At 48.4% G+C, this 12,647-nt stretch overlaps 1 protein-coding gene across 1 annotated transcript; it reads right to left on the bottom strand.

Annotated features, from left to right (window-relative positions):
• Positions 1-5,461: 5,461 nt before the first annotated feature.
• LOC107056266 (olfactory receptor 14J1-like) lies at positions 5,462-6,016 on the bottom strand (the record flags this gene model as incomplete). Its single annotated transcript, XM_015301274.3, has 1 exon — positions 5,462-6,016. A coding segment is annotated over one exon (555 nt), but the record flags the coding sequence as incomplete, so codon positions are not given.
• Positions 6,017-12,647: the final 6,631 nt, after the last annotated feature.

Raw genomic sequence — 12,647 nt, 5'->3', positions numbered from 1 at the left:
CTGTTGAAGGAAGCTACCACCAGCCCCAGACCTCATACCAGTGATTCCCAGCAACACTATCGCCGTAGTCTGCCGAGGGCTGATGGCTGAAATGGGGCCATTCCACTTTCTTACTGGGCTCAGTGCCTGCACTGGGGAATGGGCAGCCTGGCTCAAACCCTCTCCTGGCCCAGAGCTCAGCAGAGCTCAGAAGAGGACTGGCTGTGTACTGTATGGGACATACTGGGGACCCGCAAATCACCTGGAACTCAGGTCTCTCTGCAGGTTTCACTGCACACTTGGGGACAGCTATTGAATTTGGTGTCCCTTTCACCTTAATATATTAATTGAAACTACACCTAACCCACAACAAATTTGACCAATATTTTATATAGTTTGAAAGATTTCCAACACTGAAATCAGCTCAGTGTCAGTTAAGATTTCACATCCCTCTTATTCCTCACCTATGTACTGTAAGTGAAGTGATTTCCTATGTCTGTACTTCAGTTTTGTTCTCTCATGTCCTGACCTCCTTTCCTAATATTTATCAGTAACTTCCTAAATTACCACTGTTTGCCAGTTAGTTATTTCTGTTCTTGCTGTCAGACCCAGTCTGTTGTGTCACTGCAGCTCGGGTAATGATTCACTTCTGAATGCTTTGGTCATTTGCTGAACTCCAGACAATTCCAATAAGAGCTCTCTGGATAATGAAGTGAAGGTTGCATCACATCCTTATCTCTGTGGAGAGATGTGAGATGGATTTGAAGGTCTGACTGTTATTGGATAAGAAATTGGTTGGAAGGTCCAGCCAAAAGACTGTGGTAAATGGCTCTCTGGGAAATGGGCTCCACCAGGTGGAGGCCGATCACAAGTGGTCTCCCCAGGAGTCAGCCTTGGGACCAGAGCTCTTCAACGCCTATCTGTGGCATGGATGATGAGATACAGCACACCTTCAGCAACTCTGCTGATGTCACCAAGCTGCGTGGTGCAGTTGGCATGACAGAATGAAGGGGCGCCATCCAGAGGGACCTGGACAGGCTTGGAAAGTTGGCCCAATGAAAGACCATGAGGTTCAACAAGATCAAGTGCAAGGTTTTGCACTAGTGTTGGGACAATCCTAGGTATGAGTACAGAGTGCGAGAACTCCTACTTGTGAGCAGTCCTGTGAGGAAGGACATAGAGGTCCTGGGAGATGGAAACCTTAACAGGAGTGCTTGCAGCCTGAGATGCCAACTGTACCCTGGGCTGCATCAACAGAGAGGTGGCCATCAGAGCGAGGGAGGGCATTGTCCTTCTCTAGTCAGCTTGCATTTGTGCATGGCATTGCTTTGACTCTCATGAATATCCTTGCACATGGCCTTGTTGATCTTGATGAGGTTCGCACAGACCCACCTCTGTAGCTTGTCAGGGTCCCTCTGGGTGGCATCCCTTCTCTTTACTGTGTTGAACATGTCACAGAAATTGGTGTCACCCATAAACTTGCTGAAGGTGCACTCAACAGCGCTGTCCAAGTCAGCAACAAAGAGATTAAATAGCACCAGTACCACCTGCGGACCCCTGAAAAATACCATTGTATCTACACAGCCACTGAGCTGTTGACCACAACTCTGGCTGAGACCATCCATCCAATTCCACATTCAGTGAGTGGTCTATCCATCAACTCATGCCTCATGCCTCTCTCTTCAGAGAGAAGGGTCTCATACAGGGCCATATCAAATGTCTTCCACCAGTCCCGGTAGACGGAAAGTGCCATCATCTCACAATCTACCCTCCAGGAAGTGTACCAACCCATCAGATTCTCTTGGCCTGCCAGAAGACCACACAGATGAAATTTCATCATGACCTTTCAGGTCCCATGCCTGATGCTGATCTTTCAGGTGGACATGTCCAAGTTATGCGCCCATCATGTGCTAACAGGCAAGGGATGTGAAAACAAGGACCCAAGGCCTCTTCCTGTATGCAGGCAATCAGCTCTCAGGCAGAAGGGATCTCTCAATCCACCTGCCCAGCTGGTGCCTTCTGCTAGCTTACCAGAGACAGGGGAATGACCATTAGCTGCATTCCTAAAGGTACAGAGCTCAGCCCTGAATTCAAGGCTGTCCTATTGACTACTACAGAAAGAATGTCTTCCAAGGCTCTTTTCCAGCCTTGTTCCTGCTGCAGGTCTGTCACCTCCAGACACAGAAATAAGCTCTCAAACACCATCTCAGCCACATGCCTGTTACAAGGTGGTGAGTTCTGCTTGCACAAGTGACCTCACCTCAACATATCTATCCCTGCCTTGTGGCCCGTTGCTCAGCACTAGGGCAGCTCTGGGGGGCCCTGCCGGTTGCCGCTTCCCGTTCCACCCCAAGGAGCTCTACTCTGCTGCATATTTCTTGTCCCTCGTCTTCCACGTGGGAAGGGTTTGGAGCATGGTGGGGAAGCGGCCCGGGGCTGGGGCCTAGGACTCAGGCCTGTGGCCTCCCCTCACTATTCAGAAGGGTTCTTCTCCCAGGGTCCCACTTCAAGCCCGGCAGAGTGGTGATCTGTTCGACTTGATGGGAAGGTGCTGGGACTGAGCGCTTTCGAGGAGCGCTGACGAGCACTGAAGTGAGGGACAGAACCGATGTGCAGAAATGAAACTCTGTAACCACAGAGTTGTAATAACACAGCTATGTTTAATGAGCACTGCACACACGCTGGATGCAGAGGGGATATTGCCACCTAGCTTGCATACTGGAGGGCAAGAAAAGCACCTACTTAAAGAGCAAGCTGCAAACATATGCATTCTATGTCTAAGAAAAGGCTGGTTTATTGCAATGTGTCCCCAAAATGAGAGTTGTACACATGTACAGTGGTCTTTCTGATGAAGGTAGTTGTGTTATTTTCTTGGGCTTGGGGTAGGATGGAGGACACTTGGCTGGCTCTGGTTGGTCGTCCCATCGGCCACAACTCCGTTCAATAATCTGCTGATTTAGTTAATTTGTGGTTTTACTGTCTGACCCTGCTACCTTGCATTCTAGACATAGGATAGATAATGATGTTATTTGGAAAAATGGGAGACCCACTGTCTATGCTAACTGTCTAAGAATGTAGAAAAGCATCTGTTATCAGCAGCAATAACTTGATTTAGCAAGTTCAAGTAAACCTGAAGTAAAGGGTGAGTAAATATTGTAGAAAAGTGTGAGTAAACCCAGAGAGGTTTGAATAAATTCAGAGTAAAGTGTGAGTACACCTGGTGTAGTGTGTGACTGAACCCAGAGTAAAGTGTGTGTAGACCCAAAGGAAAGTGTGAGTAAAACTCAGAGTAAGCTGTGAATACACCCTTAGAAGAGTATGAGTAAAGCCTGGTAAAGTGTGCATAAACCCAAAGCAAGGTGAGAGTAAACTCAGACAAAAGTGTGAGTAAAACCCAGAGAAAGGTATGAGTCCACTCGGTGTAGATTATATAGAGTATGTAGAGTGTGAATAATACCAATGCAACATGTGAGTAAAACCTAAGTAGAGAGTGAGTAAAACCAGGTGAAAAGTAAGTGTAAACCCAGAGTAATCTGTGACAAAACCCACAGTAACCTCTGAGTAAACTGAAAGAAAAGTGTGAGTAAACTGGAAGTAAAGTGTTAGTAAACATGGAGTAAAGTGTTAATAAACATGAAGTAAAGTGTGTGCAAAATACACAGAAAAGTGTGAGTACGCCCCAAGTAGAGTAGTGAGTGAACCAAAAGTGTGTGAAAACCCAGAATAGAGTGTTAGTAAAACCAGGAGAAACGTAAGAGTAAACCTATAGTAATGTGTGAGTAAAACACGAGTAAAGTGTGAGTAAAACCCGGAGAAAATGCTGAGTAATGTGTGGGCACACACAGAGTAACTTGTGAGTAAGAATGGAGTCAAGTGTGAGTGAACCTGGAGTCAAGTGTGAGTAAAAACCTGAGTAAGCTGTAGGAACACACGGAGTAAAATGTGAGTGCACTCAGACAAAAGAAAGAGTAAATTCAGAGAAAATGCGGAGAAAAGTGTGACTAATCACGGAAGTGTGAGTAAACCTGGAGTGAACTGCGAGTAAAACATGAAGCAAGGTGAGACTACACCTGGAGTACCGTGTGAGAAAAGCTAAGAGAAAAGTAAGAGTAAACACGGAGTAAACTGTGAATAAACTTGAATCAAAGTCTGAGTAAACCTGGAATAAAGTGTGAGTACATCCTGAAGTAAGGTGTAAAGTGTCATGAAGTAAATGGTGAGTAAAACCATGTGAGAGGTAGATGGTGTTTTTGCAGTGGAAATTTCCAGTCACAAAGAAAGCTGCTGAGCCGAGCAAGGTTGAGACTGGGGCGTTCCGACCTGAGTAGAATTGGTACAGGCAACACTGGGCCAGGTAATTACATAGGGCAGGGGAGAGTCCTGTACAGGACAGAACTAGTGGGCAGATTGTTGATAATATTGGCCTCCTAGTGCCATAGAAAGTACAGAACACACCTAAAAACAAAGGGTTGGTAACAGACACTGTAAGAAAATGTCAGGTAACACCAGCTTGAGAAGGTTGTGAGCCTGAGAGGCTCAACCAATGAGTGCCAGGAGAGGCTTTACCTGCGTCAGACCCAGGGTATATAACGGGATGGATTTCACTGATCACGTGTGAAATTTCTCCCTTGTCAGTTGGGGGAATGCACCCATTACTGCACTAATGAATAAACTGCTCTTCACAGAGAACTTGGCCTGATTAGAAACTGTTCACCTTGAGCATGTTTCTCACACAGATTTACAGGTGTGCCATCCTGGGCTGAGAGTGAGTTGGCAATAAACAGGTTCATCAAAAACAAGTTTGCAGTCAGAACCTCTTATAGCACAATCAGAATGTTTTGGACAGAGCAAGGCCATCTCATTTTTCACAAGATTCTCCTCCCCCAAGTCTCCAGGATTCACTCTGTTGACATGGCAATGCTCTTCCAAGCCTTTGAGACAATTCCAGGCACACCTCAGGTAAAGTGTTTCTCCTTGGTCTGCTACGTAACGCAGGACCTGAGGGCTGACACAACTGCAAGGAGAAGGACAACAGTGTGGTTCTGCAAAGAGAGCAGCACTGAAAAGACCCTGTCCTGCTCCTGCCCGTGGCCATGGCTCCAGGGAAGCAGCAGCAAAATTGAAAGGCAGAAGAGAGGGAGCGGCCATGGGGCGGTGAGGGGCAGCCCCACAGACACCAGGGCTGCAGCTCCATGTGGCAGTTGGGCTCTTGGTTCCTGCATCTCTCCTGTGTGCAGGGCTGCTCTCTGGGATCCAGAGGAGGTGGGAGCTGAGATCAATGGTATTCTGATGATTTCTTTATTGATTCAAAGAGCTGGGTTTCTTTTGTCCATTAGGATTGCCAGCCAGAAGACAAAGGTAGAAAATAAAGAAGAAATGTGATGAACAGTACAGATTCATTGGAATTAGAATTACTGTAGGAAAAACAAAGAGGGAGTGGGGGCGAAAGAGATGAAATAAAGGCAGTCCAAGCTTTTCCATTTTACTGGTGCCGAAGCAATGTATCTCCAAACAGTGTCCTGAGAGCTTGCTTGATCTCCTGGTTCCTCATGCTGTAGATGATGGGGTTCATGACTGGAGGTACCACCGTGTATAACACTGCCACCACCAGGTCCAGGGATGGGGAGGAAAGTGATGGGGGCTTCAGGTAGGCAAATGTGGCAGTGCTGACAAAGAGGGAGAGCACAGCCAGGTGAGGGAGGCATGTGGAGAAGGCTTTGTGCCATCCCTGCTCAGAGGGCATCCTCAGCACAGCCCTGAAAACCTGCACATAGGAGAAAAGAATGAAAACAAAGCACCAAGATACTAAAGTTATACTAAATACAAGAAGTGAGATTTCCTTGAGGTAGGACTGTGAGCAGGAGAGCTTGAGGATCTGGGGGATTTCACAGAAGAACTGATCCATAACATTGCCATGGCAGAGAGGCAGTGAAAAAGTATTGGCAGTGTGCAGCAGGGAATTAAGGACCCCAGAGCCCCAGGCAGCTGCTGCCATGGTGGCACAAGCTCTGCTGCCCAGCAGGGTCCCGTAGTGCAGGGGCTTGCAGATGGCAACGTAGCGGTCATAAGCCATAACCGTGAGAAGATAATATTCTGTTGAAAACAAAAACAAAACCAAAAAGACCTGTGCGGCACATCCTGCGTAGGAGATGGCCCTGGTGTGCCAGAGGGCATTGGCCATGGCTTTGGGGAGAGTGGTGGAGATGCAGCCCAGGTCGAGGAGGGCGAGGTTGAGGAGGAAGAAGTACATGGGTGTGTGCAGGCGGTGGTCGCAGGCTACGGCTGTGCTGATGAGGCCGTTGCCCAGGAGGGCAGCCATGTAGACGCCCAGCAAGAGCCAGAAGTGCAGGAGCTGCAGCTGCCACGTGTCTGCCAACCCCAGGAGGAGGAACTCACTGATGGAGCTGCTGTTGGGCATCTGGTACTTCTGGGCCCCAGGACCTGTGGGCACAAGAACCTGTCCAAGAAGTAGGAAAGTTAGTGACAAGGCATTCCATGTGGGTAATGTTCATTGTTGTCAGTGATGTGAACTACATTTCATGCAGTTGGTTTTGCCATGAACACCTCTGCGCTTTTTGTCTCAAGGAAGCTGCCTTGTCCCTTTGTGTACATGAGAATGTGGTGGTGCTGTGGTGATGTTCTCTCCAGAATTTGTCAGATGAAATCACTTCTAATGCAGAAGTGCTTGTCAGCATCTGCATTACCAGTGCCAGAAATATGGAGGTTGAAAATAAGAGTTTTAATGATGTTTTTTTCCTGCACAGACTGGTCCCACTCACCACGGCCAGGGAGTGTTTAAGTCAGAAATCCTGAGCAGTTCTGTTGCACACATCGTGAATGGCAGTGAGAGCTGAGAGGCAAAGGGATTCACTGCTGCTTATTTCAAGGTAAGGGGAGCTGGTTGGGCTTGTTTCCACACACTCTGATCATGCAACTGTTGGAGACGAAGGGAGAATGTCCTCCCATGTTACCTTGAAAAGAAGCCAGACCCTGCTGAGAGCAGAGGAAACCACTGCCCATCACGGAATGCCCACCCTTTCTCAGTGGTCCTGAGCCATGTCTCATCACCACACATCTGGCAAGCAACACCTAAAAATTCATTTCACCAACCTCAGAGCATTCCCTTCATATAGTATCTGGCAGGCTGAGTGCTGAGCCTGGCAGGCGGCAGAGTCCCTGCCCCGGCACACAGCCCCTGGGGCACAGCAGGGACCCTGCTCTGCACCACAGCCCTGGGCCCCCGGCTGCACCCCCGGCTGCACAGCCTGCAGCCGTCCTGGGGCACGCAGCCCTCAGGGCTGTGCTCTGACACTGAAGCATGGAAACCATCAGATGAAGCACATCTATCTCCATGACTAGGAAACATGGTGTGTCTTCAGCCTGCTATGGATTGTCTCTAATTTAGTGATCCCTCCAGGAAAAGTGGCTGCATTGCCTGTAGCCAGAGACTTACCTTGTCAAGAGCTGTGAGCAATCTTCCTCCAGTGAGCTCACAGCCTGCACACGCTCATTTTCCTTATAACTTCATGCCACCTGCAGATCATGTCCCCTGTACTTTTGTGCTGTACAGAGGATCTGCTCCTGGGCACAGCTGTCTCTGTGCAGATATGCCCCCTTGTAGGAGCTCCCTGTGTCCCAGGAGCACAGCCCAGCTCAGCAGCAGAGGATGTCATTTTTTCCTCCCCACTCATCTCCCCTGTGATGTCCCTGGGTCTCCATGGCCAACAGCTCCTGAAAGACAACAGCATCGTGACTGTACTTTGAAATCTGCTGCATTAACCACCAGATGTCCAGAAGACACTGACCAATTACAGACATATGGTTAGTCCTACCAGAGCGTGTTTGCTGTAACTAAAAGGGCACACAGAGAAGGACAGGGAGGGGTGGACTTCCCCTGTGCAAGGCACTGATTCAGCTGAAGCACTACAGGAATCTCATCACTAGATGGAAACCCTGGGGCTGAAATGGGATTCAGCTCCCTGTGGACCCACAGGAGCTGGGATTTCTCTGGATCAGATCAGGTGTGCACAGTGAGTTGCCAGCATGTGAGCTCCTGCTCTGAGTCCTTGGTCCTTTCTTTCCTGACCTCACTGTTTATTAGTTGGACTGGGCTTCTCGGAATCCTACGTGTCAGAGACAGGTGGGAAATGTTGGTGCAAGGCAAATGTGCCCTTGGTGAAAGAGGAGGTGATCAGGGAATACCCAAGCAAACAGGATCCCGAGTGACAGGAATCACAGAATCCTTGAAGGGCCTGGCTTGGAAATGACCTTAAAGACCATCCAGTTCCAACTCCCTTGCTGTGGGCAGAGCTGTCACGCGGTAGATCTGGATGCCTGGGGCCCTCGGCATCTTCAGTATCTCTAGGGATGTGTCACCCGCTATTTCTTTGTGATTCCTGTTCCACACCTGTTCCATGCCCCACATCATGATCTTAGGAATGTTTGGAGTGCGTTCCGAACGTCTAATGTCAGGTCACCCAGTGAGGCTCTGCAGTCTCTGCCCATGGAGGTTTAAAAATGCATCAGGAGCAAATGCTGAACAACTTGGTCTGTCCCTCTTTGTCCTGGGTTGGACGGCAGACATCCCCCAGGTTCCCTTTCAGCCTGGGTTACCTTGTGATCCCATGTGCTCATGGCCTATTGCTGATGGGAAGAGAGCAGATGTTTATAGGGCATGAAGCATCCTGTGCAGCATGTGACCATCTGAAACAAGGTCTGAGAGCATGAGAAGAGATCAGAACCACAGTGTGACTCCGTCAGTGCAAAGACTGAGAGCTGTCACAGAAGGTTGTGGGCACGGAAATTCTGGGGGGACTCCAGGCTCTGTGCAAGACACAAACGGATCTCCTTTTCTTGTTGAAGCTGTAAGTCTGAAAGATATTCATGTCAATAAAACTGAAGCAAAGTTCGAAGACAAAGATAGAAATGAGCAAAAATGTGTTAACGCACTTCTCAAGTACAGAAATACTCCTATGTTCTTTTTCATTTTAAGTTGTAACACCAGACTTCGAGGCAATTTTAAGTAATTTTTATAATTATAATTCATTTTACAGAATGGACAGTGCTTTCCAGAATTGTGTTTGCAGGACAGATGTCTTCAGGTACAGGGACACAGACAGCGGTGCCAGTGCCAATGCCCTGTGACTAATGCCCAGCGTCCACTGCTGCTCTACCCTGCTGCGTATTTCATGTCCCTCATCCTCCAGGGGTCTCCAGGTCTGCTAAATTAATGACCATGTCGAAGGCCATGTTTTCAGCAGCCATCTGGACACACGCTCTTCCCACTGCTCTCCACATTTCCCCATGCCTTGCTCTTTCTTCGTTCAAATACCTCCCAACTACCTGGCTGATCTGTGACCTTCAGGGAGATTACTGGAATCTGTTCCATCTCTCCATAGTCTGATGGACTCTCTTGTCAACTCCTTCACTGTGATTATATTTATCCCTTCCTATCTCTGTCTAACTCATTTCTTGTACAAGTACTCTTTGTGAAAGAAAAATCTCAGTAGATGCAGCTTGGATAAGGCATGCAGTTGATCACTGTGTTTTTCGGTTCATTCAATTGCATCACGTTGCTTTCTGTTTGTTGGCAAAAAAGAGAAATCTTTCATTGCCCACATGCAGCTGGTTCTCTGAGGAAAGCCAGTGGGAGTTGGTGCAAAGGAGGTTTAATGGTGAGCAGGTGACTCCAGAGGAGAAGAGTGATGTGAGGAGAAGTGATGCCAGTCCCATGGGGCCAACGGGAGTAAAAATGGGATGGGGAAGTTGAGGAGGGCGTCGGTCCACACAGTGACAGAGCAAAGTTTGTTATGGGACATTCTGGATCATTATCAACTGCCATGTGCTACTTTAAATTCTTGTTTATACACAACTATAAATAAATAAATAACTAGACTTCATAAATGACCACTGGACTGTTACACTTTAAGCTTTCTCCAGATACCTCTCCAGTTAGCTGTACAAGTTCTGAACACCTGAAGAAGATGACAGGAAGGCACAAGGCACAGGACGGCACCTTAAGCAGTAATGGGACCTATGGGACATTTGCTGCTGAGTCCATCAACCACCAGTGCAGAGAGGAGACTGCACAAAGTGCTCAAGAAGACGAAGTCAGAAGGAACAGAGAAGTTTCTTGGAGTATTAATGGGCCCCACTGAGGGCCACTAACAAGCAAGCTTCCCCAGGGACTTGTTAGAGCAGATAATTGGAAGCCATGCTGACAGGCAGGCAAAGGCACTGGGATGGTGGCTGTGATGCAGAGAAAAGCCTCCTTTGTCTTATGAAGCAGAAAGGCCAAGCCCTGATCGCCAGACCCTTGGCAGGGAGATCCTGTCCCTCATGCTGGCTCAGGGCTCTTCCTGGGGCAGTGGGATGGAGGTTTGTATGAGGTCAAATGAAAGACAAGGGGACAGCAGCTCCCAGGCTCTGTGTGGGGTGCAAGGATGTTGTGAGGCCCAAGTCCCATGTGGGCAGTGTGTCTCATCCCAGGGTGTGGGATGTGAGAAGTGCCCAGCCTGAACTAGCAGTCAATTGCAGTGAAACTTTGAACTTCAGATCTCTCAGTTCTAGAGCCCTCCCATAGTTTTACTTCTTCTATGCACTGCAGTGCCCAGAAGTGCACCCAACGCTCCAGGTGAGGCTGCAGCAGTGCAGAGCAGAGAGGGTCAATCCCTTCCCTCACACAGCTGGCAATGTCAATCTCAATGCACCCCAGGGGACGGTTGGCCTTCCTGGCTGCCTGGGCACACTGCTGACTCACGCCCAATTTGCTGTTGACCAGGACCCCCAGTCCCTTTCAGTGGGACTGCTCTCCAGTGTCCCATCCCTCAGTCACTGTGTTTGTCCAGGGTTGCCCCTTCCCAGGTGCAGAATCAGGCCCTTGTTCTTGTTATACTTTATGCAGTTGGTGCTTGCCCAGTTCTCTATCTTGTCCACGTCTCTGTGCAAGTCCTCTTCACCCTCAGTGAAGGCAACAGCTCCTCCCAGTTTGGTATCATCGGCAAACTTGCTCAAAACATCTTCTAGACCTGCATGCAAGTAATTCACAGAAACATTAGAGAGGAGGAACTCTGCTTGTGACAGTCCACCAGCCTGATGGAACCCCATTTGCTGGAACCCTTCCAGCCTTATCCACTGGCCACCTGCTCGCCTATCACATTATGTTTCTGTCTAGCCTTATGAAGGACATACCATGAGAAACGGTATCAAAAGCTCTACTGAAATCCTTAAGGATAACATCAGTTGTCTTCCCATGTTCACACAGAGGTGAGACCATGTTATAAATGGATATTAATTTAACAGGACCTTCCCTCATCAACTTGTGTTGACTGCGGCCAATGGCAGAATTGTCCTTCATGGGTTTTTCAGTAACTCCCAGCATCATTTTCTCCATAATTATACTAGGCACTGAAGTAAGACTGAGAGGTCCATAGCTGTTGGGGTTTTCTTTCTTGCTCTTCTTTATAACTCGAACAATGTTTGCCAGCTACTTGTCAACTGGGAACTGGAATGACCATGGACTTCTTCTGATGCCATTCAAATGAGAGCCCAGAGCAAACTGAGGAGTCATCAGTGAAAGAATGTAGATGTGCCATAGCTTTGTAATTCCTTGAACTCCAAAGTATGCCACAGACGGAGCAGAGAGGAAGACTCACACACAGAGGGCTCACACACAGACACCGCACAGTGCACACCTGAACTCAGCTAAGAGGACTCCCAGTTCCTATGGACCTCTGGGAAACTGATCCAATTTTAGACCCAGGATTTCCATTTGAAAGGATGGGTTAGGATGAGATGTTCTTATAGCAACAGGACAAAGGGAAATGGCTTTAAATTTAAGGGAGGGGATTGAGGTTAGATGTTAGGAAGAATTTTTCTTTTTTTTTTTTTTTTTACTCAGAGGCACTGGAACAGGTTGCCAGAAAAAATTTTGAATGCTCCATCCAGACTTGGGGGTATTCAAGGCCAGGCTGGATGGGTTCCTGGGCAGCCTGATCTGGTGGTTGGCAGCCCTGCCCATGGTTGTGGGTGGGAGCAAGGTGATGTTTAAACTCCCCTCCAACGTAAGCCAGTCTATGATTATGTAATTTCATGCCCACACTGCCTCAGATGAATCACTGACCAGAAATGGGGGAGTCAACCCCTCACATGTTGATTGGTGTATCCTTTTTCATAAGGTCCAAGAGCAGAGGTTTCCAGATTGAACCTTACTGACCCCTCTTATTGTCAAACATGTTCTGACAGGACCAGCAACACTTCTGGAATCCAGTGGACATTTGGTGATGAATTGAGCTGATTTTGGAGTACGTTCTACAGTGACGACCCTGCTGCCTTCCTGGAACTGTCAGCCCTGGAAACCCTGGGCCATCTCAGGGGAGAAGAGTGGGAAGAAGAAATCACTTCCTCTGCTGCTGAGCTGGATCTGGCTCCTGGGACACAGGGAGCTGATAGAAGTGGGCAGCACTGCAGAGAGACAGCTGTGCCCAGGAGCAGCTCCTGTGCACCACGCAGCAGGGCTGGGGGCATCATCTGCAGCAGACAGGGAGGAGAGAAGGAAGAGAGCGTACAGGCTGTGTGGCACAATAACAGGCTGTGAGCTCGCTGGAGGTGCATATCTCACTATCCTTGACAAGGTAAGTCTCTAGCTGCAGGCAATGAATCTGATTTTC

Source organism: Gallus gallus, chromosome 33 (assembly GCF_016699485.2).
Source record: "Gallus gallus isolate bGalGal1 chromosome 33, bGalGal1.mat.broiler.GRCg7b, whole genome shotgun sequence".
NCBI classification, from domain to species: Eukaryota; Metazoa; Chordata; class Aves; order Galliformes; family Phasianidae; genus Gallus; species Gallus gallus.
The sequence above is the reverse complement of the archived record's forward strand: the minus strand, read 5'-3'. Positions and strand labels throughout refer to the sequence as shown.